General features: G+C 45.7%; 1 protein-coding gene across 5 annotated transcripts in view; it reads left to right on the forward strand.

Annotated features, from left to right (window-relative positions):
- Positions 1-20837, forward strand: part of LOC125447239 (protein FAM227A-like) — a 78688-nt gene extending 57851 nt beyond the window's left edge. For 3 of the 5 annotated variants that reach the window (XM_059640529.1, XM_059640528.1, XM_059640530.1), the window contains exons 13-16: positions 1519-1589; positions 5429-5585; positions 8984-9086; positions 9512-9712. In XM_059640529.1, the coding sequence (XP_059496512.1) occupies positions 1519-1589; positions 5429-5585; positions 8984-9086; positions 9512-9695 (515 nt within the window). In that variant the 3' untranslated portion in view covers positions 9696-9712. The other 2 variants (XM_059640531.1, XM_048521496.2) reach the window with 2 other exon arrangements.
- The last annotated feature ends 5581 nt before the right edge of the window (positions 20838-26418 follow it).

Raw genomic sequence — 26418 nt, forward strand, 5'->3', positions numbered from 1 at the left:
ACCCAAAGCGTTAACTCTGTGTTCTCCTCCACAGATGCTGACAGACCTGCTGAGCTTTTCCAGCAACTTTGTTTTTGTTCCCCACTACTCAGCACCTCGCCCAGACCCCCACCACCCAGCACCTTGCCCAGGCCCCCACCACCCAGCTCCCAGCCCAGGCCATTGTACCCACCACCCAGCACGCAGTCCAGGCCTTCACCTCTTAGCACCCAGCCCAGGTCCCTACCAGCCAGCCAGGCCTCACCCACCAAACCCCAACCTCTGCCATGCAGCACGTCACTGACCTGGTCACCCCCGCAGCCACAGTTGTGGCCACCTCTGCCAGCCACTCCTTGATGGAGGTGCGGATTCCTGAGTCATGGCTCTCTGATGATAGCTGCTACTTCTGATGGTGGGAAGGCTTGATGCGAGTCAACCATGTTCCAGATATTGATCAGGTCCTAAAGACCCTGTGGTCTGTGAACAGCAGCTGTGTGTCATAATTGAGTTTGCACATCCAGTGGAAGAAATACATCACCAGGGTGCACTATCCAGGAGAAGGCTCAACATAAAGTATTGCTGCAGGGTCTGAAGGCAGAAAGTTGCCACCTGGGTGCAGAGGCACACGTCACTGACTGCTCTCCTCAATAGGGAGACTCCAAAACTCTGCCATGACCCAGTGTTGCCTTTTGACCCAGAAGAAATGAACCAGCATCTTCTGGACTTCTTGTGAAAAAAGCCTGTCCTGTAGCCTAGGTGACTTTGGCCCTAGCTCCTTCCAGTTCTCCAGCCAGATTCCTCAGCCAGACTAACGTAGACTCCCAGATAGAGGAGATGGTTGGTGCTTCAGCTGAACCCCCGTAAGTCCTCCAGTAAAGAAGCCACTCACCATGGAGTCCAGAACCTTTACCAAGTTGATCCTGGTGGAAGACACAACTGAGTACACCACCTGGCACTCTGGTATCAATCCCAGGTTAGCTAGACTGGTGAATGTGAGGAACATATTGTCAATTGCCTGAGAATTCTTGATCTGATGGATGTGGAGAGAATGTTTCATCCTGTGAAGGAATAAAGAATTAGGGACCATTGTATAAAAATCTGCCCTGGTGCACTGTGTTCATTGGAATGATGTGACACAGCCCCTAAACCATGGCCTCTTCTGTGAAGGCTTATGGGCTCGTGTTAACCTTACGGCCATTCCCCTGTCACCATTTAGGCATCATCTGCCTGACCTATGGGACAGGGAGGGATGGTGCATGCACACATAGACATTCATTCATTCATTCGCTCGCTCACTCACTCATTCCCTCCCTCCCTCCCACCCATGTCGCCGGCCGCTGACCGGACAGATACAACCAATCCACTTTGATAGCTTCAGCCAAATGGATAAACCAACCAAAGGAACTTAGTCTGTTGGTCACTTTCTAAACATGTGTCCAATGCAGCTTCATGGCTTTCACTTAACTTAGCACCAGTCTCTTGTGTGGAACTAATAAAACCCTGGGCTGTCACAGCATTTCCATCTCATTGCTGTTGTAGGTAATGTCCGGTTGGTCAGCAACTTGATGTCAAGGTCCCAAAGATTGACTCGAATTCCATCTCACAAACAGGTGAGACAGACACTTACATAAGCACTGACCAGTACATACACTCAATGTGTAAGGGGTCTCAAATCAGTTTCTCCTGATATCATCTACTTCCGCACTGCACTCTAGACAAAAAATGCAAATCAAAAACTTCCACCAAGACCCTCAAACCCATTCTCGGCACCCACCCTCATTCCATTAAGCCCACCCTCTCCTCCTAACCTCACTCTATTAAGCCAACCCTCACTCCCTCAAACACACCCTCACATCCCACACTCACTTTTCTCAAACCCTCCCTCAACCCCCCACCCCTACATTCACTCTGTTATGGACAAGACCAATTCTCCTCAAAATATATCAAGAAGATAGTCTAGACCCTAACTGCTTACTTTAAAGACAAGTTAAGGCATTGTGTTCCAGATGCAATTATATAGGTCAAGCTACCAGGCTTGAAACAAAACATGCCTTATTCATACACTATAGTTAAAATACAGACAAAATAAAAATAAAAGAACTGGCTTAAGTGTAATTTTTGAACTCCTAAACAAAATAATGTGTTTGATTAACACTAATTAACTGTTTCAGTATTGTAAAATCCCATAAAGACACCCTTGGCAAAGGCAAATTCAGTAAAATAGATTGTCTCATTTGTAACAGGAAGAGATCCCCAGCTTTAGCTATAACAGAGAGAGGAATAAGAGTTTCTATATCCAGCTTCAAGACCCCAGCAATTGCTATTGAAAGCTAAAACTAAAAAAATCAGGAAGAACTTCCGATGCTAGAGAAGGGTCCCAACCCAGAACATAAAACCTACCTGCTCCTCTGATACTGCCTCGCCTGCTGTGCTCCTCCAGCTCCACACTTAAAACAAAACCCTTGGTTCCATGGGAACTTGACCCCACCCATTCAGGCTGCTTCTATTATCCTGACTTAAAAAACCTAAGGCCTCACAAGCAGTTTACTTTATTGGCTTTGGATCAGACAGCTTTTCACTTCTGTCTCAACCTTTCTTCAGAAAAAAAAGACAAAATACACCTCTTAAAGCCATAGTATCATCACATCTCCCTCAAATCCACCTCCTACCCAGATTTCCTCCTCCCAAAGTGCATGACTTCACACTTTCATACATTAAACTCCATCAGTGGATGTTTTTGCCCATTCAGTCATCCCATCGATATCCCCTTGCAGATTCCTGCAACCTCATCAATAACATGCTCACCAACCTGTTTTCATATTATCAACAAATTTGGATTTACATTCTGCCCCTTTTCCAGGTCATTACTGATCCTTGTGGCACTCCACAAGTTATGAAATTTCAACCTGAAACTGACCAATAATCCCCACTCTCTGTCATCTCTGTGTTAATAAATCCTCAGTTCATCCCAAAACATTACCCCAACACCATCAGTTCCTATGTTGTGCAACCACCTTATATGTGACGTCATATTGAAGTGGGAAGTGACACTGACAGACAACTCAGTGGGAGCCAACATGACAGAAGACTGATAGACTGTTCATGGGGTGATGAAGCCATCAGTCAAATCGGTGGGAATTGATACTGACAGACTGGTCAGTGGGAGGTGATACTGACTATTGGGTCAGTGGGAGATGATAGTGACGATTGGGTCCGTGGGAGGTGAGACTGATGGACTGGACAGTGGGAGGTGATACTGACTATTGGGTCAGTGGGAGATGATAGTGACGATTGGGTCAGTGGGAGGTGAGACTGATGGACTGGACAGCGGGAGGTGATACTGACGACTGGGTCAGTGGGAGTTGGTACTGATGATTGGGTCAGTGGGAGGTGAGACTGATGGACCGGACAGTGGGAGGTGAGACTGATGGACCGGACAGTGGGAGGTAATACTGACGGACGGGTCGGTGGGAGGTGATACTGACGATTGGGTCAGTGGGAGGTGATACCGACAATTGGGTCAGTGGGAGGTGAGACAGTGAGAGGTGATACTGAAGGACCGGTCAGTGGGAGGTGATACTGATGGACCAGTCAGTGGGAGGTGATACTGATGGACCAGTCACTGGGAGGTGATACTGACGATTGGGTCAGTGAGAGGTGAGTCTAATGGACTGGTCAGTGGGAGGTGGTACTGACAGACCGGTCAGTGGGAGGTTCCACTGGCCGGCTGGTCAGTGGGAGGTGATATTGACAATTCGGTCAGTGGGAGGTGATACCCATGATTGGGTCAGTGGGAGGAGATACTGACGGACTGATCAGTGGGAGATGAAACTGACAATTGGGTCAGTGGAAGGTGAGACTGACAATTGGGTCAGTGGGAGGTGATGCCCATGATTGGGTCAGTGGGAGGAGATACTGACGATTGGGTCAGTGGGAGGTGAGACAGAAGGATCGGTCAGCGGGAGGTGATACTGACAATTGGGTCAGCGGGAGGTGGTACTGACGGACCGGTCAGCGGGAGGTGAAAATGACAGACCGGACAGCAGGAGGTGGTGCTGACGGACCGGTCAGCGGGAGGTGAAAATGACAGACCGGACAGCAGGAGGTGGTGCTGACGGACCGGTCAGCGGGAGGTGAAAATGACAGACCGGACAGTAGGAGGTGGTACTGACGGACCGGTCAGTGGGAGGTGGTACTGACGGACCGGTCAGTGGGAGGTGACACTGACGGACCGGTCAGAGGGAGGTGACACTGACGGACCGGACAGCAGGAGGTGGTACGGACGGACTGGTCAGTGGGAGGTGACACTGACGGACCGGTCAGAGGGAGGTGACACTGACGGGCCAGTCAGCGGGAGGTGGTACTGACCCTCCGGACAGCGGGAGGTGGTGCTTACCAACATGTCAGCGGGAGGTGGTACCGACCGACCGGACAGCGTGAGGTGGTACTGACCGACCGGTCAGCGGGAGGTGACACTGACGGACCGGTCAGAGGGAGTTGACACTGACGGGCCAGTCAGCGGGAGGTGACACTGACGGACCGGTCAGCGGGAGGTGACATTGACGGACTGGAGAGTGGGAGGGACACTGACGGAACCCACAGTGGGAGGTGACACTGACGGACCTGTCAGCGGCAGGTGGTACTGACAGACCGGTCAGCGAGAGGTGGTACTGACCGACCGGACAGCGGGAGGTGGTACTGACCGACCGGTCAGCGGGAGGTGGCAATGGCAGGCCGGTCAGTGGGAGGTGATATTGACGATTCGGTCAGCGGGCAGTGACACTGACAGACCGGTCAGCAGGAGGTGTTACTTACAGATCGGTCAGTGGGACGTGGCACTGGCAGGCCGGTCAGTGGGAGGTGATATTGACAATTTGGTCAGTGGGAGGTGATACCCATGATTGGGTCAGTGGGAGGAGATACTGACGGACAGATCAGTGGGAGATGATACTGACAATTGGGTCATTGGGAGATGGTATTGACGATTGCGTCAGTGGGAGGTGATACTGATGACTGGGTCACCGGGAGGTGGCACTGACGGACCGGTCAGCGGCAGGTGACACTGACGTAATGGTCAGCGGCAGGTGGTACTGACGGACCAGACACCGGGAGGTGGTACTGACGGAACGGTCACCGAGAGGTGGTACTGACGGACCAGACACCGGGAGGTGGTACTGACGGAACGGTCACCGAGAGGTGGTACTGACGGACAGGTCACCAGGACGTGGTAGTGACGCACCGGTCAGCGGCAGGTGGTACTGACAGCCCGGTCAGCAGGAGGTGGTACTGACGGATCATTCACTGGGATGTTATCCTGTCAGATCAGTCACTTGAGAGTTGATAATGATGGATCAGTCAGTGGGAGGTGATATTGCCAGCAGGAGATGATAAAGAAAAGAGCTGGCTGGAAGCCTCGCCTGCTTTTAATAAATTTGCTTTCTCTCCACAGTCCCATGTCGTGGGACCTGGGCCAAAGTTTGCCAAGAATTTGTTTAATTTGTTTGGCCTTAGTCCTCTGGTTCTGAACTTCCTCCAACGGTTAAACCTTGAGCCACGAGCTGGAGAAAACCTCTATGTTACAAGAACAGAGATACAACACTTACCACCATATCCTTTTCCTGTTTCTGTTCTTTACAGCAAGTAACAGAGGGGAAGTTCTTAATTTGGGTAACCTCCAAATATAATTCCGATCTGCTGGATTTTCACTGCCTATACTTAAACTTTGCGTCAGCGTTTATTCCTATCATTCCACTACGAAAGCCAGACACCCAGTGAAAACACTACAAAACTGTAGCTTCAAACCAGACAATGGCGATGTCTGGAGATGATGGTTTGGGAGCAAAGGGCATACAATACAAGAATAAAGAATTTAAAACAGGGCCACTGATTAAAGTAGAACATTTGAGACAGACCAAACATTTCTGGCACTGATTAGATTGACTGTGAAGTACTCCCACATATTAAGCAAACAGAATATTTAGGAAAGGCAGTAGAAATTAATTAACTGAAAATAATATCTTAACATTGGAAGGTATAGGTTTAAATAAAGAAGAGGATGAAACCATAATGCTTTGGGAACATGGCCAAGTATGAAAGTATTGGAAGTCTATCATTATTGAACAAAGGCGAGGAACCTGAAGTTGAAATCTAAATAAAGGACTGAAGTATGCACTTGTGTTAACAATGGAATTAAAATTGTAAGACACTTAAATTATTTGAGATGCCCTGGGATGGAAGGAGCGCTAGTGCTCACTGGCGTTAAACCAATCAGAAAGGAAATCTTACTTGGTCAGGCTTCTGAAGCAAAGAGAAATTATAAAATTAGGGGAACATTTGGAAAACAATGACACATGTGCAATTTAGAAAAACAAAATTCCAGGACAAGGAAAATTGGCAATTGAGAAACAAAACTAGTTTGAGGTACCTTTCCAGATTCAGTGGAGGGACAAATGGTAGAACATGAGATCAGCCTCAGAAAATATATATTATTATTGACAATGTAAAAAGTTGAATAGTTACAAATTCAGGTACAACCAGTCAGGAGATTGTAGACTACAAACAGTAGACTGGATTTTCTGAGGAGTGGCATTCTCATGCAGGTTCCTACTCCAGCCCTTCATTTTCACAAAACAAGGGAATTCTGCATTTCTAAGAGGAGATTCTGATCAGGGCTTTATCAGAAGCACAGAACTGGTACAGGATGGCAAACCTCCCCTTCGCTAATTTTCACAGCCGTCAGCTGCTGCCTTCTGACTATTAAAGGTCCTGTCAGCCACTCTGACAGCAGCTGTCAAACAACAGTACATGAATTAAAGGTAATGTTAGGATGCTGGGAGGGAACAGTGTTGGATGCATTGGGTTGTCGGAGGCCAGGTAAGCTGGGTGCCAGCAGGGGAAGGGTACCAGCAGTGGGAGGGGTAAGGTGTCAGCAGTATGAAGCCAGATGAGGAGGTAGGATAGTAGGTGTGGACCATGCCAGTTGGGATGGGGATAGTTGCCAAGTCAGCAGGATGCCAGGCTACAAGGGGACCAGGTAAGTGATACAGTAGGTTGGGTTGTGTGGGACAAATTAGGTGCATCAGGGTGGGGTGGTGGGCAGGGGTCTGGTAGAAGGGGATAGTGTCAGGTCTGGAGCTTGGTTCCAGCAGAAAAGCAGTGTTGGGTTGGGATCAAGTCCAGTGTGACAGTAGGGAGGAGAATGGAGAAAAGTGTTGGATGTGGAGTCAAAATCAGCTGGCAGGGAAATTGGTGTTTTGGGCCCAGGGAGATGGGAGGGGACTGTTAGGCTGTGGGATGTGTTGTTGAGGGTATGTGAGGTAACTATGGTGTCACTTGGTCATTAATCCTAAATATATAGCTAATAGTTAAATGTAGTTAATAATCTAACTTTTCATGAGAAACTAATTACTTAACTTCATCGGAACACTCCAAATTCTCAAATTTAAATGGAAACTTTCAGAGGGTTCCAGATAGAGAGGAACTGCTCAACAGAACCTTCAATTTCCTGGGCAATTCCTTCAGTGTTTGCTTCAATTGGTTTCTCCTTTACAATTTACATCTGCACTGGAATAGTGACTGTCTGATCAGCAGAAAGTACTGGCAAGTGGAAAATCGTGGCCAATGTGTTAAAGTTTGGGTAGAGATAATTAGGCAACCACATGGGGCGGCACAGTGGCTCAGTGGTTAGCACTGCAGCCTCACAGCACCAGGGACCCGGGTTCAATTCCCGCCTCGGGTGACTGTCTGTGTGGAGTTTGCACATTCTCCCTGTGTCTGTGTGGGTTTCCTCCGGGTGCTCCGGTTTCCTCCCACAGTCCAAAGATGTGCAGGCTAGGTGGATTGGCCATGCTAAATTGCCCGTAGTGTTCGGGGGTGTGTGGGTTATAGGGGGATGGGTTTGGGTGGGATGCTTCAAGGGGCGGAGTGGACTTGTTGGGCCGAAGGGCCTGTTTCCACACTGTAGGGAATCTAATCTAATCTAACATGTAAACCCTGATAATAACTATTTAGCATAGAGTTTGTCAAAAGATCAGAGAAAATTTACAATAATAACAATACACAAGATTACAAGGAAAAAGTGCTGTAGACGAGCCTCACTGATAAGGTACATGAAGGATATTCTCTGCACAGTGTTTTGCTGGTGTGAGCCATATTCCAAGGTTGCTAGTTATTTGAAACGTCATGGGGAGGTGGATGAACTATCACAGCGGTAGCAGAAGCCTTTAAAAGTTTGAGAAGTTTAATTGGCCACACAGAGAGAGGGTCCTGCTCTTTACAGGCTGGGATGAAAACTGGGCTGGCACACATGCGCCCATAATCCCTCCCCCCAACATTTTGCTGCAACCTGGCGATTGAGGTTTTGTTAGCTCTGGGCTGGGGATGGGGTGGAGGCTGTTCAGGGTTGGGGGGGGTGTGCTGTGGTTAAGAGGGGAAGTTGGCCCCCGCTCCTGTGAAGGAAATCCAGGATCGTTTCGTGATAAGGAAATTAGCTCCTTATCTAATCATCTGTTTTTGCCAGGGATCAACAACAAACTCCTGCAGCTTCACATTTCTCATCTATAGAAGCATACACTCATTCCAGCCAGGTTGAAAACAGCCTGGCTGTTTAGAGGGGTGTACAGGATGTGTCCTTCCCCCATCTTCAATGCTACAGCTTTTCCAGCCTGGGTTAATAAATTCTCAAACTAAATTTTTACCCAGCGGTACACTTTCTCCTGTAGGCTGGCCTGTATTCTGCACACATTCCCTCTTGTATGTCCATGTTTCTGCCTTCTCACATCCACAAACCTCTCCTCACAGATGTCTACCATTTTCCCTCATCTAGTTAATAGCGCTGGACTGTGAGGTCAACAGAGGGAAGTAAAGAATCAGTCATGTGTCACCAACAGTATCAAATTGTAATTACTTAGCTGGTTTGCCAGGATGAGCAGAAGAGTAACCTTTGACACATCAAGAAGACAACTTTGCAGTTTCCTCCCTGCCTTTTCTCTAACTGATGGATTTACAGATGATGCTCCCACGTACAGTGATGTGATTAAAACAGGATTTCAAAACCTGCTGAAGCTGGAAGAGATGAAACAGAAACTGTTGCAGCAGCAGCACAAGAGGTTAGTGACACTATGCACAGAACACCAGCATCCGCTTGTACCCAGGCAGCCCTGGCACTTTCTTAGAACATAGAACAATACGGCGCAGAACAGGCCCTTCGGCCCCCAATGTTGCGCCAACCTGTGAACTAATCTAAGCCCATCCCCCTACACTATCCCATCATTATCTATATGCTAATCCAAGGACTGTTTAAACGCCCCAAATGTGGCTGATTTAACTACATTGGCAGGCAGGGCATTCCACGCCCTTACCACTCTCTGAGTAAAGAACCTGCCTCTGACATCTGTCTTAAATCTATCACCCCTCAATTTTCAGCCATGCCCCCAGTACAAGCCAATGTCATCATTCTAGGAAAAAGACTCTCACTGTCCACCCTACCTAATCCTCTGATCATCTTGTATGTCTCTGTTAAATCCCCTCCTAGCCTTCTTCTCTCCAATGAGAACAGACCCAAGTTCCTCAGCCTTTCGTCACAAGCCTGCACATCTTTGGACTGTGGGAAGAAACCGGAGCACCCAGGGAAACCCGACTCAGACAGTCACCCAAGGGTGGAATTCAACCTGGGTTCCTGGCGCTGTGAGGCTAACCACTGTGTCACCCTTGGCTGAGAATTTGTTACCTATCCCTAGCTGCCCTTCAACCGACTTCCTTGCTTGGCCATTTCAGAGGGCAGGTAAAAAGTAAGGTCATTGCTCTGGGTCTGGACTCACATGTAGGTCAGACCAGGCAAGGATGACAGTTTTCTTTCCCCAAGGAACATGCGTGAACCAAATGGGTTTTTACCACAATCAACAATGCTTTTATGGTCATTAGATTATTGCTTCCAGTTTTGTTTTAATTAAGTTCCATATCAGTTATCTGCTGTGGTGGGATTCAAACCTGGGTGCCCAAAATATAAAAACAGAAAATATTGCTAGAGCTGAAGAAATGTAGCTATGAAGTAATTGGAAAGGTTGGGGTGTTATCCTTGGAATGGAGAGGTGACATGGTTGAGGTATGCAAACTCGTAGAGATAGATAGGAGAAACCTGTTTCCTTTGGCATAGTTCAAAAAACAAGGGTCATAGATTCAAGCTAGGTGGCACAAGGATTAGAGGGGATGTGGAGGAAAGATTTTTATGCAGAGGGTGATGGGTGTCTGGAATTCACTGCCCAGTTGGTGTTGGCGACAGAGATCCTAAAATCATTTTAAAAGTATCTGGATCTGCACTTTAAGTGCGAGAAGCTTCACGGCTACAGGCTGTATGCAGGAAGATGGGATTGGAAAGAGCATCTATATGTCTTTGGGTTGGCATGGGCAAGTAGGGTCAAATGGCATCCTCTTGTGCTGTATCATTTCTGTGATTCCAAATTCATTTCTACTTATTTACAGGATACAGTAGCTGTCACAGCAGCGCGAATAGCAGGCCAGGTTCCATGACCCATCACAGTGAGTACAGCAAGAACATGGACAAGCATCTTACCAGAAAAGCATTATTACAAACAGCAAGATTTAATGTTATATGGTGCAGGAAATATTACATTGCATTTAATTTTGAAGGGTCAGAGATTAATGCTGCATTTGTATTTGTGGTGACAATTATACTGAGGGCAAGAAGACGATGTCTGTGTGTGTCTGTATGCACACGTGTGTGAAGTAAGCATGACACATGACACTGAGTGCTGTGAGATGTTTCAATATTACACAGTGCAATGTGGTACGAGAGAGGTGTGGGGTATATCAGGATGTTACCAAGATGAGTGTGGGTTACATCACAATGTTACAGTGAGGGCTGCGGAGTATATCATTGTGCTAAAGTGAGGGACTTGAGGTATACCAGTATGTCACAGTGAAGGATGTGGGGTATATTATACTGTTACAGTGAGGGGTGTGAGATACATCAGGATGTTTCAATGAGAGGTGTGGAGTATACCAGGATGTCTCAGTAAGGCTTTGGGATATATCTGGGGCTGACAAGCGGCAAGTAACATTTGCGCCACACAAATGCCAGGCTATGAATATCACCAACAGGAGACAATCTAACCACTGTCCCTTGACATTCAATGGTGTTACCATCACTGAACCCCCCCACTATCAACATCCTTGGAACAATTATTGATCAGAAACTCAGCTGGACTCACCACATAAATGCTGTGGCTACAAGAGCAGGTCAGAGGCTCGGAATACTGCAGCAAGTAACTCAACTCCTGACTCACAAAAGTCTGTTCACAATCAAGATACAAGTCAGGAGTGTGTTGGAATACTCCCCACTTCCCTGGATGAGTGCAGCCCCAACAATGCTCAAGAAGATTGCTACCATCTAGGACAAAGCAGCCCATTTGATTGGCAGTGTATCCACAAGCATCCATTCCTTCTACCACCCACGATCAGTAGCAGTGTGTCCTATCTACAAAATGCTCTTGCAGAAATAAACCAAAAATCCTTGGGCAGCACCCTCCAAACCCATGATAACAAAGTGTGAGGCTGGATGAACACAGCAGGACAAGCAGCATCTTAGGAGCACAAAAGCTGACTTTTCAGGCCTGCTGTGTTCATCCAGCCTCACACTTTATTATCTTGGATTCTCCAGCATTTGCAGTTCCCATTATCTCTGATATAAAAAACGCCTGAAACGTCAGCTTTTGTGCTCCTCTGATGCTGCTTGGCCTGCTGTGTTCATCCAGCTCCACACTTTGTTATCTTGGATTCTCCAGCATCTGCAGTTCCCATTATCTCTGAACCCTCCAAACCCATGACCACTTGAACCTAGAAGGACAAGGGCAGCAGATACATAGGAACACCATCACCTCAAGTTCCACTCTAAGCTTCACCATCCTAACTTGGAAATATATTGCTATTCCTTTACTGTTGCTGGGTCAAAATCCTGGAATTCCCTCCCTAACAGCATTTTGGGTCAACCCACAGCACGAGGACTGCAGCAGTTCAAGAAGAGAGTTCAACACCAACTTCTGAAGGGGAAACTAAGGGCAGGCAATAAATGCTGGCCAGCCAGTGACACCCACATCCTACAAACTGAAAAAAAATCAGTCTGTTCTGTTGAGTTGAGTGCAATATCACAGTATGTTCCAGTGAGTGGAGTGGGATATATCAACGTGTTCTAGTGAATGGAGTGGGGTATATCAGAATGTTATAGCAAGGGGTGCAGGATATATTACACTGTTACAGTGAGAGGTGTAGGGTATATCAGGATGTTATAGTTAGGGGTGTAGGATATATCAATGTTAATGTTAGAGGTGTACAGTATACTGGGATGTTACATTGAGGCGTATGGAGTATCTCAGGAGTTACAGTGATGGTATGAAGTAGATCAGGATGATACAGGGGTGTGGGGTATATCAGTGAGTTCCGGAGAATGGAGTTGGGTATGTCAGAGTGTTACAATGAGAAATGTGGAGTAGAGCAATGTGTTACAGTGGGGGGTGGGGTATATCAGTGTGTTGCAGTGACGGGAGTAGGTTATATTACTGTATTAGAGTGAGGGTGTAGCATATATCATAGTGTTACAGCAAAGGCTGTGGGGAGTTTAAGAATGCTGCAGTGAAGGTTGTGGGGATATATCATGGTCTTAGAGTGAGAGATGTGGAGGGTATAAATGACTTACAGTGATAGGCGTTGGGTATATCAGGATGTTACAGTCAGCAGTATGGGGAATATCATGGTAAATATAACAGTTGTGGAGTACATCAGCAGGTTAAATGAGTTGTGTGAGGCATATCAGAGAGTTATAGTAAGGGGTGTGAGGTATATCAGGGTGTTACAGCAAGGTGTGTGGGGTATATCAGTGTGTTAGAGTGAGGGGTATGGGGTATAATACAGTTTTACAAGGAGGGGTATGAGGTATAGCAGAGTTACAGTGATATAACCCATACACCTCACTATGTTAAATTGAGGGGGGTGGAATATATTCAGTGTTGGGTATATCGCAGTGTTTCAGTAAGGAATGCCGGATCTATCCACCGCCTTACAGTGAGGGATGTGGGGTATTTCAGGATGTCACAGTGAGAGGGGTGGGATATATCAGACTGGTACAGTGAGAGATGTGGGGCACATTACGAACCTATAGTGAGGAATGTGGAATATGTATGTTCGAGTGAAGGGTGTGAGGCAAATCAAAGTGTTACAGTCAGGGGTGTGAGGTGTACCAGCGTGTTACAGTGAGGGGTATGGGCTATGACAGTGTGTTAGAGTGAGGGATATAGGGGATAACAGAATATTACAATGAGGAGTGTGAGGCATACCTGTGTATTACAGTAAGGGGTATATCAAAGTGTTAAAAGTTAGGGATGTCAAGATGTTACATTGAGGCATATGGGGTATTTCAGGGGTTACAGTGATAGACAAAAGACAATAGGTGCAGGAGTAGGCCATTCGGCCCTTCAAGCCAGCGCCATTCATTATGATCATGGCTGATAATCCACAGTCGGTATCCTGTTCCTGCCTTATCCCCATAACCCTTGATTCCACTATCTTTGAGAGCTGTATCCATCTCTTTCTTGAAAGTATCCGGAGACTTGGCCTCCACTGCCTTCTAGGGCAGAGCATTCCATATATCCACCACTCTCTAGGTAAAGACGTTTCTCCTCAACTCTGTTCTAAATGGCCTACCCCTTATTTTTAAACTGTGTCCTCTGGTTCTAGACTCACCCATCAACGGAAACATGCTTCCTGCCTCCAGAATATCCAATCCCTTAATCATCTTATATGTCTCAATCAGATCCCCTCTCATCCTTCTAAACTCAAGTGTATACAAACCCAGTCGCTCCAATCTTTCAACATATGATAGTCCCGCCATCCAGGAATTAACCTCATGAACCTACACTGTAGTCCCTCAATAGCAAGAATGTCCTTCCTCAAATTTGGAGACCAAAACTGCACACAATACTCCAGGTACGATCTCACCAGGGCCCTGTACAGTTGCAGAAGGACCTCTTTGCATCTATAATCAATTCCTCTTGTTATGAAGGCCAGCATGCCATTAGCTTTCTTCACTGCCTGCTGTACCTGCATGCTTGCTTTCATTGACTGATGTACAAGAACACCTAGATCTCGTTGTACTTCCCCTTTACCTAACTTGACTCCATTCAGATAGTAATCTGCCTTCCTGTTCTTGCCACCAAAGTGGATAACCTCACATTTATCCACATTAAACTGCATCTGCCATGCATCCGTCCACTCACCTAGCCTGTTCAAGTTACCCTGTATTCTCATAACATCCTCCTCACATTTCACCTGCTTTGTGTCATCAGCAAATTTGGTCATGTTTCTTTTAATGCCTTCATCTATATCATTAATGTATATTGTAAACTGCGGTCCCAGCACCCACTGGTCACCGCCTACCATTCGGAAAGGGACCCGTTTATCACTACTCTTTGCTTCCTGTCAGCCAGCCAATTTTCAATCCAAGTTCAGTATTTTGCCCCCAATACCATGTGCCCTAATTTTGTTCACTGATCTCCTGTGTGGGACTTTATCAAAGGCTTTCTGAAAGTCCAGGTACACTACATCCATTGGCTCTCCCTTGTCCATCTTCATTCTTACATCCTCAAAAAACTCCAGAAGATTAGTCAAACACGATTTCCCCTTCGTAAATCCATGCTGACTCTGACCTATCCTGTTACTGCTATCCAAATGAGTCGTAATTTCATCTTTTATAATTGACTCCAGCATCTTTCCCACCACTGATGTCAGGCTAACCATCTATAATTCCGTTTTCTCTCTCCCTCCTTTCCTGAAAACTGGGACAACATTAGCCACCCTCCAATCCACAGGAACTGATCCTAAATCTATAGAACATTGTAAAATGATTACCAATGCGTCCATGATTTCTACAGCCGCCTCCTTATGTACCCTGGGATGTAGACCATCAAGTCCCAGGGACTTATCAGCCTTCAGACCTAACAGTCTATCCAACACCATTTCCTGCCTAATATAAATTCCCTTCAGTTTATCCATTACCCTAGGTCCTTCAGCCACTATTGCATCTGGGAGATTGCTTGTGTCTTCCCGAGTGAAGACAGATCCAAAGTACCTATTCAACTCTTCTGCCATTTCCTTGTTCCCCATAATAAATTCACCCGTTTCTGACTTCAAGGGTCCAATTTTAGTCCTAACCATTGTTTTTCTTTTTACATACCTAAAAAAGCTCTTACTATCCTCCTTTATATTTTTGGCCAGTTTGCCTTCGTACCTCATTTTTTTCTCTACGTATTGCCTTTTTAGTTATCTTCTGTTGCTCTTTAAAACTTTCCCAGTCCTCCGGCTTCCCGCTCATCTTTGCAATGTTATACTTCTTCTCTCTTATCTTTACACAGTCCTTAACTTCCCTCATCAGCCACAGCCGCCTCTGCCTCCCCTTAGGATCTTTCTTCCTCTTTGGAAGGAACTGATCCTGCACCTTCTGCATTATATCCAGAAATACCTGTCATCCCTGATAGGGTATTGTACCATTGAACTTTGGCCAGCTCCTCCCTCATAGCTCCATAGTTCCCTTTGTTCAACTGCAATACTGACACTTCCGATTCTCCCTTCTCCCTCTCAAATTGCAGATTAAAACTTATCATATTATGGTCGCTAACTCCTAATGGCTCCTTTACTTCGAGGTGCCTGATCAAATCCGGTTTGTTGCACAACACCAGATCCAGAATTGCCTTCTCCCTGGTAGGCTCCAGTACGAGCTGTTCTAAGAATCCATCTTGGAGGCACTCCACAAACTCCCTTTCTTGGGGTCCAGTACCATCCTGATTCTCCCAGTCTACCTGTATGTTGAAATCTCCCATAACAACTGTCGTGATACCTTTGTGACAGGCCAATTTCAACTCCAGATTCAACTTACACCCTACGTCCAGACTTACTGTTTGGGGGCCTGTAGATAACTCCCATTAGGGTCTTTCTACCCTTAGAATTTCTCAGCTCTATCCATACTGACTCTACATCTCCTGATTCTATGTCCCCCCTTGCAAGGGACTGAATATCATTCGTCACCAACAGGGCCACCCCACCCCCTCTGCCTGTCAGTCTGTCCTTTCGATAGCACATATAGCCTTGAATATTCATTTCCCAGGCCCTGTCTACTTGAAGCTACGTCTCAGTTATCCCAACATCGTACTTGCCAATTTCCAACTGAGCCTCAAGCTCATCCACTTTATTTCTTATGCTTCATGCATTCATATAAAATACTTTTAATTCGTTACTCCCCTTACCCTTCCTATCAATCCCTATTTCACTTGGCCATACTGTACGATCCCTTCTTGAGTTTTCTGCTCCATTGATTCTGTTGTCCTTCTTAACCTCTCTTATTCTCACTTTCCCTTTAACTTGATTCTTAAATTTCCAGTTTGTCTCCTCCCCCCCATTACTTAGTTTAAACACACCTGTGTTGCAGTGGTAAACCTGCCTGCCAGAATGCTGGTCCCCCACCTATTAAGGTGCAACCTGTCCCTCTTGTATAATTTATCCTTACCCCAAAACATACCCCAGTGATCCAAGAATGTAAACCCTTGTTTCCTGCACCAGTTCCTCAGCCACACATTCAAGTCCATTATCTCCCTGTTCCTGCCCCCTCCAGCCCGAGGAACTGGAAGCAAACCTGAGATAACCACCCTGGAAGTCCTGCTTTTCAGCCTTCTTCCGAGTTCTCTGAAGTCCCGCTGTAGAATGTCCCTCCTCTTCTTCCTGACGTCATTTGTGCTGACATGCACCACCACCTCTGGCTCTTCACCTACACCCTTGAGGATTCCCTGCAATCTGTCGGTGACATCCTGGAAAATGGCACCAGGAAAGCAACACACCATCCTCAAATCCCACCTGTTGTCGCAGAAACCCCTTTCAGTCCCTCTCACTATGGAGTCCCCTATTACCACGGCTCTGCATGATGTCTGACTCTTCGGCTGTGACTCTACGCCAATTTTCGACTCGCAGATCTGTCCTCTTGGACTGGCAGTGTCGTCTGTCTCGATAGTTTCCAAGAGAGTCGACCTGTTTACGAGAGGTACTTCCCCCAGGGTCTCTTGTACTTCAGGCATCGTCTTGTACTTCCTCATCGTCATCCCCCTTCTCTCTTCTGGTATCCTCAGCATAATGACCTCGCTGAAGGTCCTGTCCAGAAAACTCTCGTTTTCTCAGATGAGCCAGAGGTTATCTACCATCCTGATGGTATGGAGTATATCAGGATGTCACAGTGAGAGCTGTGGGGTGTATCAGTGAGTTCCGGTGAGTGGGGTGGGGTATATCAGCATGTTACAATGAGGGACATGGAGTATATCATTGTGTTACAGTGGGGGGTGTGGGGTATATCAGTGTGTTGCAGTGACAGGAGTTGGTTATATCATTGTATTAGTGAGGGTGTGGTGTACATCACAGTGTTACAGTGAAGGCTGTGGGGTATCTCAGAGTTACAGTGACAGATGTGGAGTATATCTGGATATTAAAGTGAGAGGTGTGGGCTATATCAAAATGTTACAGCGAGGCTATGGGATATATCAGAGTGTTCTGGTGAGTGGAGTGGGGTATATCAGAGTGTTCTAGTGTGTAGACTGACATATATCAGTGTGTTCCAGTGCACAGAATCAGATAAATCAGTGTGTTCCAGTGAGTGGAGTAGGGTATATCAGAGTGTTACAGTGAGGGGTATTGGATAGATCAGAGGGTTACACTGAGGAGTGTGGGGTATATCAGGATTTTAAAATGAGGGCTGTGGAGTATATCAGAGTGTTACAATGAGAGATGTGGAACAAATTGGAGTGTTAAAAGTTAGGGATGTATGATATACTGGGATGTTACATTGAAGAGTATAGGATATCTCGGAGTTACAGTGAGGGGTATGGAGTATTTCAGGATGTTACCATGAGGGGTATGGAGTATATCAGGATGTCACAGTGAGGCTTTGGGGTATATCTGGGGCTGACAAGTGGCAAGTAACATTCTTGCCACACAAATGCCAGGCTATGACCATCACCAATAAGAAACAATCTAACTACTGCCTTTTGATACTCAATGGTGTTACCATCACTGAATCCCCCACTATCAATATCCTGGGAGTTATCATTGATCAGAAACTCAACTAGACTAACAACATTAACAGAGTGGCTAAAAGAGCAGGCCAGAAGCTGGGAATACTGCGGTGATGAACTCATCTCCTGACTCCCCAAAGCCTGTCTACCATCTATAAGGCACAAGTCAGGAGGGTGATGGAATATTCCCCACTTGCCTGGATGAGTGCCAACAACACTCAACAAGCTTGACACCATCCAGGACAAAGCAGCCTGCTTGATTGGCACCACATGCACCAGCATCCACTCCCTCCACCACCAACTGTTAGTAACAGCTGTGTATCCCATCCAAAAGATGCTCTTGCAGAAATTCACCAAAGATCTTCAGACAGCACCTTCCAAACCCATGATCACTTCCAGGTAGAAAGACTATGGTGGCAGAAATATGGGAACACCACCATCTTCAAGTTCTCCTCTAAGTTGTTCACCATCCTGACTTAGAAACATAGCGCCATTCCTTCACTGTTGCTGGGTCAAAATCCTGGATTCCCTCCCTGATGGCATTGTGGGTTAACCCACAGCAGATGGACTGCAGTATTTCAAGGAGGCAGCTAACCACCACTTTCTGAAAGGCAACCAGGGGCAGGCAATAAATGCTGGCCAGCCAGTGATACCCACGTCCTACAAAATGAATAAATAAAAATCAGTGTGTTCTGGTGAGTTGAGTGCAATATCACAGTATGTTCCAGTGAGTGAAGTGGGATATATCAGAATGATACAGTGAGGCATGCAGGATATATGAGGGTTACAGTGAAGGGTGTGAGGCATATCAGTGTTACAGTGAGGGATGTGGGATATATCAGTGTTAAAGTTAGGGATGTAAAGTATATTGAGATGTTACACTGAGGGGTATGGGGTATCTGGGGAGTTACACTGAGGAGTGTGGAGTATATTAGGATGTTATAATACAGGATGAGGGGTATTAGTAAGACTGAGAGGTATATCAGTGTCTTCCGGTGAGTAGAATGGGATATATCAGTGTGTCCCAGTGAGTGGAGTAGGGTATATCACAGTGTTACAGTGAGGGGTATGGGGTATATCAGAGTGTAATGGTGACAAGTGTGAGGTTTATCCATGCTTTACACAGAGATGTGTGGAGTTTATAGAGTATAATAATTCGATTTTGAGGGGTTTATCAGATTCTTTTAGTGAAGGGTGTATGGTATATTAATGCGTTATAGTGAGGGCATGGGGTTTGTCCATGTTTTATATAAAGATGTGAGGGGTGCATCAGAGTATTACACTGAGTTTGCAAGGTCTACCTAACCATGTTACAGTAAGGTGTGTGAGGCATAACAGAATATTACAGTGAGGGTTGTGTGGTTGTAACAGTGTTACAGCGAAGGGTGCGGGGTATATCAGTATGTTGCAGTGAGGGGTGGGGGGTATATCAGGATGTTTCAGTGATGGGAGTGGGTTATGTCATCGTAATTCAATGAGGGTGTGGTATACATCACAGTGTTACAGTGAAGGCTATGGGGAATATAAGGAGGCTATAGTGAAGGTTGTAAGGACATATCATGGTGTTATAGTGAGAGGTGTCAGGTATATCAGGATGTTACAGTCAGCAATGTGGGGAATATTGGAGTGTTACAGTGAGGGATGTGGGGTATAACAGAGTATTACAATAAGGGATGTGAGGTATATCAGAGCATAACCATGAGGTGTATGGGGTATATCTGTGTTAGATGAGGGATACGGGATACATGAGTATTACAGTGAGGGGTATGGTGTTTTTCCATCAATTACAAAGAGGAGTGTGGGTTTTATAGAGGATTACATTGAGGTTTGAGGACCATTACAGTGAGGGGTGTGCAGTACATCAAAGACTTAGAGAAGTGTTTGAAGTATAGCACAGTATTACAGTGAGAGTTGCAAGGCATATCAGAGAGTTAACAGTGAGAACAATTGGGTGTGTCAGTGTTACAGTGAGGGGTATGGTGCATTTCAGTGTGTTACTGTTAGGAGTGTGGGATACTTCAATGCTTTAGTGAGGGATATGGGATATATCAGAGTGTTACAGTGAGTCATGTGGGGTATATCAGAGTGTTATAGTCAGAGGTGTGGAAATGTATCAGGATGTTACTGTGAGGGTCGCTGGATGTGTCCTGGGTGGACTGAGCTGTAAAGCTGGAGAGGAACAAGAGGATTGCAGGTGGTAGATGTAAGGGGGCGGGCTGCTATTGAATCTATAAGGAACTAGGTGAAGTGTGGGAAATGTGGAACTAGCTACTTACATTTTCACTTGTTTTCCAGACCCCAATGATGTGTGCCTCTACACAGAACTCACTTGAAGCACTCTGATACCTGGACCCTGGTCTTCACAGTTCCCAAGAAAAACTGGAGATGCACATGGAGCCTGGTCTCTAACTCTGCACCACTGCTGATTCCAAATAAATGTTCCATTGAGAACACTGAGAAGGCACAATACAGTATTTACAAACAAAGTCCCATAAAGAAACAAAAGAAGCAATGATACCCTTCCTAGCACACCACACTTCAGTAACATTTCAAATATGCCCCAACCCCAACGTGACCCCATCCCCAACACGATGCCATTTCAAACACGGTCCTGTCCCCATCCTCAATATGCCCCTGTCCCCAACCCGGCCTCGTTCCAACATGCCCTGTCGCCAACACAGCCCATGCCATACACTGACACAGTTGGAGAAAGATAGAGGATCAAATATGCAATCAATTTTTACAGAAGTGTGAGAATAATGGGGCAGTGACAGTATGGAATTTTAAATACCCAGATATTTACTGGGATTGATTTACCATGCAAGGTTAGGGTAGAATTCCTAAACTGTATCCACAAGAACCTTTTTTAGCAGGTATGTGGAAACCCCAAAAAGGGAGGGGAAGGTTACAAATCTAATATTCAAAACTGAGCCAAGGCAAGTGGAATGTATATCAATAATTTTAGAGATAGCAATCATAATCCAGTTCAATTTAATAAATATGAAGAGAGATAAGATTGAGCCAGGGAAATGCTAATTTTATAACATTGAAATTTAGTCCAAATGAACTGGGAGCAGCTATTTGCAAATAAAATTGTGTCAGAGCATTGGGAGGCATTCAAAGAGAAATAGCAGATGTAGGACAGACATATGCCCATAAAGACAAAGGATGGAATCAAGACTGAATAACCTTGGACATCAGGAAATATAAAGGTTAGGATTAAGAAAACAAGAAACTGTGGCAGAGACCAAGGGTTCAATATGACAGAGTCCCTGGACAAGTATTAAAAGTGCAGAGGGGAACCTTATAAAGAAAATGTGAAGTGAGTGCATAAGAAAACCTTGGTGGATAGAATAAAGGAAAACCCAAAGTGGTTTCTCAAATTCCTGAACAGCAAAAGAATAACTAGGGAAAGAGACCTGTTAGGGGCTAAAGGTAATCCCTGTGTGGGCACAGAAGACCTAGGCACAGTCCTCAATAAATACTTTGTGTCAGCCTTCACAGAGGAAAAGAATGTCACAGGTATCGACATCAAGACGTAAGACTCTGAAATATTAGAAGAAATTAATATAGCGAAGACTATTAGTGGGATTAGCTGCTTTATAAGTGGATAAATACAGGTCTAGATGAGATGGATCTCAGGCTGTTGAGGGAGGCAGGAAGGTGATATAAAGGGCCCGGGCAGTAATTTTCAATTGGTATCTGGCCACAGGTGATATGCCAGAACAATACAGGGCTGCTAACATTGTCCCATTATTTAAAAAAAAGGACAGACCAGAAAATTACAGATCAGTCAGTCTAACTTGGTGGTGGAGTAGTTGTTAGAAAGAATTCTGCAGGTCAAAAACCTAACCCTACCTGCACTTGGAGAGATATGGATTAATCACAGATAGTCTGCATGGATTTGATAATGGAATTTGATTGAATTTTTAGAGCAAGTAACTAGGAGTGTTGTTGAGGGTTATGCATGTGATTTGGTCTACATGGACTTCAGAAAGGCTTTTGATAACCTTCCTCATAGCGGAGTTGTCATGAAGTAACAGCACATTGGATCCAAAATCTACTGAGAGGTAAGAGGCAGAGGATGATAGAGTGGGACGTTTCTGTGACTGGAAGTCTGTTTCCAGTGTAGTTCCACAGGGTTCAGTGCTAAGGCTCTTGCTGTTTGTGGTGTATATTAATGATTTGGACTTAAATGTATGAGGTATGATCAAGAAGTTCACAAATGATACTAAAAATAGTCAGGTGGTAAATACTGAGAAGGATAGCTGTAATCTGCAGGAGGATATCAATGGACTGGTCAGCTGACTCCATTAAGTACAGATCCAGAATCCTCAACCACTGCTCATAAGAGAAGTCCTTCAAGCCTGCAGTCATTCTCATAAACCTCCTCTGGACCTACTTCAACGCCAGCACATCCTTCTTGAGGCATGGGCTCAAAATTGCTCACATTTCAAATGCGGACAAGAGCCTTATACAGCCTCAGCAACTGTATTCTAGACTTCATGAAATGCATGCTAATATTGCATTTGCCTTCTTAGCTGCCAAGTGAACCTGCCTGTTTACCTTAAGAGAATCCTGAACATGGATTCTGAAGTTCCTTTGATCTTCATATTTCCAAAGCCTTTCTCCATTTAGAAAATAGTCTATACCTGTATTCTCTCTACCAAAGTGCATACTCCACAATTTCTCACATTGTATTCTATCTGCCACTTCTTTGCCCATTCTCCTAGCTTATCCAAATCCTTCTGCAACCTCCCTGCTTCCTCAACACTATCTTCTCCACCTATCTTTATGTTATCATCAAATAACAACATACTTGGTTCCTTTACCAGATTGTTAATGTATAACTTGAATAGTTATGGTCCAACTACTGACCCCTACAGAATTCCAGTAGTCACTCGTTACCATCCTCTACATGCTCCATAACTTCTCAACTACCCTGCATTTTTCCCAGTTTCCCTTTTATCTCCCATGAAACCTTCTCCAAGCCAATCACATACATGAGCCCTATTTCCAGTTCCCTGACCCCATTCCCACCAAACTGTTCACCAGCCAATTGCCCATCGTGATGCCCACTTTAGCTAATAACCTAATCATTTTCTTCACAAAGTATTGTCAGCCTTCCATTCAAAGCTGTTGGCATCACGCCCATTAGAAAAAAGCTTCTTCTATCTGTTCAAACTACAAATCCAACTCCCCTGACCTCATGCACCAGTGCCCTGGTTTCCACTACCTCCCTATCCAAGTTCCACAGATACAGCGCTTAGCAAAATCACAACAAACAGAAAAGTGACTATGACCATACTGCATCATCTTTCTTTATTATCCTTAATTATCACATGGTTTTTCACCCCTTATAGTGCCTCTCTCCTCTGTCCAGCCTGAAGGATTCCCTTGTCTGATCCTGTTTCCTATCCAATCAAGGCTAAAGCATTTAGCGACGGAGACTTTCTGCCTGGCCTCAAGAATCTATCATTGTTCTCATCCTCTTCCTCATTGACCTGCTCCTCCACCAGCTTTCCTCCTACTCCTGTGAACCTTCCACTGCCTCCCTGCCTGATTATTCCACATCTAGCCTCAGATTAGTTGTGACACATCCAGTGAAACATTGGGAAATCCAATCTCTTCATCAATCCCACTGCCTCATGCTAAACTGTTAGATCCTCAGCTGCTTATTTAAGCCTGAGCTAAGTCTCCAAACCCAAATCTTCTCCACTGCCATGGACCCTGATTTCACACCTTCTGCCAGCCCATTAAAGCAGATTGTCAGAAATTCCTTAATGAGACACTAACTTTAGTGAAAGATTTAGAGATTCTCTGAAGGAATCCAGACAGTTGTGTTTAAATTAAAAATTTTTACCAACTTCATAAACTGAAATCAGAATAAATAAGGACCCTACTCCAACCTGAACACTGTGCTCACTGGCCTCAGGCCTGTACAAAATGGATCCTTATGAAATTGTATTGTTCAGAATAAGTATAAAATTCTAAAGACATTGGCAGGCACATTTTAAGACCACCTTGACAGGGAAATTGCTTTCTATCTCTGTAAGTAAAACACATGAAGAGTCCTGAGAAATGTCACACTCTTATTCAGGAACACAGGTTACATTCCTAATTCAATTGGATAACACCTTTTGTCCTCTTCACTGTCCCAGTATCTGGTAAGGGCCAACAAATGAACCTCAACATGAGATAAAGCAAAATGTGACCTTGAGCTAAAGCGATGGACAAAGGCAAGGTGAATATCTTGACATCTAGGGTTTCTGCCCTCTATTCATTGATCAGAAAAGTTTGAATAAGTGATTAACACAGGTAAACCTTTAGCCCCAACAGATGAAATATATTAACAACTGCCCAGAGACAAGAGGTTCTGAAGGTCTTGCAGCCACCTCCTGCTGAAAGATGGATATGGGGATATCACCAAGTCAAGAGGTTCCAAACACTTTGGCTAGAGAGCAATGTGCTGCCCTGATACAAAACTGTGATAACCATCCCTTTATCCTCTGGAATATAAGTCAACCATCATCAACTGTCACCGGTCAAACACTTCTACCTATTTAGCTCATGTATCCTACCTAAACTTTTCTTTTGGATTGCATCCAATCTGTGAGCACCGTCTTTGCCTAAGGACAAGAGTCTTTGACATTTGCACAGATACCAAAATCCTTGGTGTCTAAGTCAGTTATCCTTCCAACTTTTCTACATGACTTTGAAACTTGGACTACAGAATCCATCTCAAAGACGCTTGAGAAGCACCATCAATGTTGGTTTGAGATGGATTCTCCACATCGCAGGGAAGACAGACATACTAACATCAGTGTCTTGAAGCACCTAAAAGCACCAGTTTCGAGTCCATGGTCATCCAAAACGAACTCTGCTGGGCCACCACATGCTTAGGATGCCTGAGTTATGACTGTTAAGACAAAGGAACTGTTTCAAAGACTCCCCGAAGGCTTATCTCAAGAAATACAAAGAACTTGTCAACATGAGAGAAATTCCTTCAGAAGAAATGAACGTGGACGAAACGCCTGTATGAAGGGGTATATTTTCAAGAACACCTATCAGCAACAGGAATTATGGAAAAGGAACCAGCCAAATGAATGATCTCGAACCTGAAAATGTATGGTTGAGGATGTGACTCCAGGACTGGGCTCATCAGCCACACAAGAAAACACAAAACCCATATCCTAGCTAGACAATCACATTCATCAGTGAGCCTTGCTGACAACAAAACCATCCTTTTGTAATAAAATGAACAATCATTTTCCTACCATCTATTCTGGAGCCCTTCAGCCTCAAGCCCCATTACCCAATGCCAAGACAGGTCCAGACCCCCTCTCCACTCTTCCCTGTTCCACCTCTCCCTTTCCATTACCCTCTCTCTCCATCTTACACCTACGTCTCCACTATTCCTTCCCTCTTCTCCATTCCTTCTCCCACATTCCCCCACTCCACCCCCACATTTCCCACTTACCTTTCCCACTCCACATTTCCCCCAGCCTTCTCCCCATTCTACCCACCTACTCTCCCAATATCCCTGCAACTCCCTGTCCCCATTCTTACCTTCCCAGCTCCCTGTCCCTCTTCCTTCTCCCCATTCCCACTCCCCTCCCTTTCCACCACTCACCCCCCTTTCCACCACTCACCCTTCACACTCCTTCTCACTTCCACTGACCCCTAAGCCCCTCCTCTCCAACTGCCTTCCTCCTCTCTCCCCTCCACATCCCTCTCCCCATGCTCTGCTCTCAAACTCCTGCACTTACAATTTCCCTCCGTTTCCCATTCCCTCTTCCCCAAAATCTTCACCTCCCAGTTTTCCCCCCTCACCCTCCCATCCTCCTCCCTCTTCACCATGCTTCTCCCCTCTCCTGATCCATCTTTCCCCCTCCATCCCATCTTCCCTCCCTCTCCCCAATCCCCCCTCTCTTCCCCATTCGCCCTCCCTGTTCTATCACTACATCCCCATCCCATTCTCCCCTCCCCTTCCTACCCTGTTCCTGCCTCCACTCTGCATTCCCCAATCTCCCTGTTCTACTTCTCCCAACCCTGTTCCAACCCTCCCCCTCCAACTCTCCTCATCCCCCATTTCCACCCCATCCTCATTCCCATTCCCCCAACTCCTCTTCCACTCCACTCCCTCCTCCCAACCCCCCTTCTTCCCCACTTCCTACCCCCCTCAAGCCTCCCTCACCCCTTCTCCCCACTCAATCTCCCCCTCATCCTTCCCCCTACTCCTCGTCCCCCTCATCACCACATCCCCCATTCTATCTCCCCAACCCCCCCCATCACTCTTCCCTCACTCCCTCTCCAACTCCAT

Source organism: Stegostoma tigrinum, chromosome 38 (assembly GCF_030684315.1).
Source record: "Stegostoma tigrinum isolate sSteTig4 chromosome 38, sSteTig4.hap1, whole genome shotgun sequence".
NCBI classification, from domain to species: Eukaryota; Metazoa; Chordata; class Chondrichthyes; order Orectolobiformes; family Stegostomatidae; genus Stegostoma; species Stegostoma tigrinum.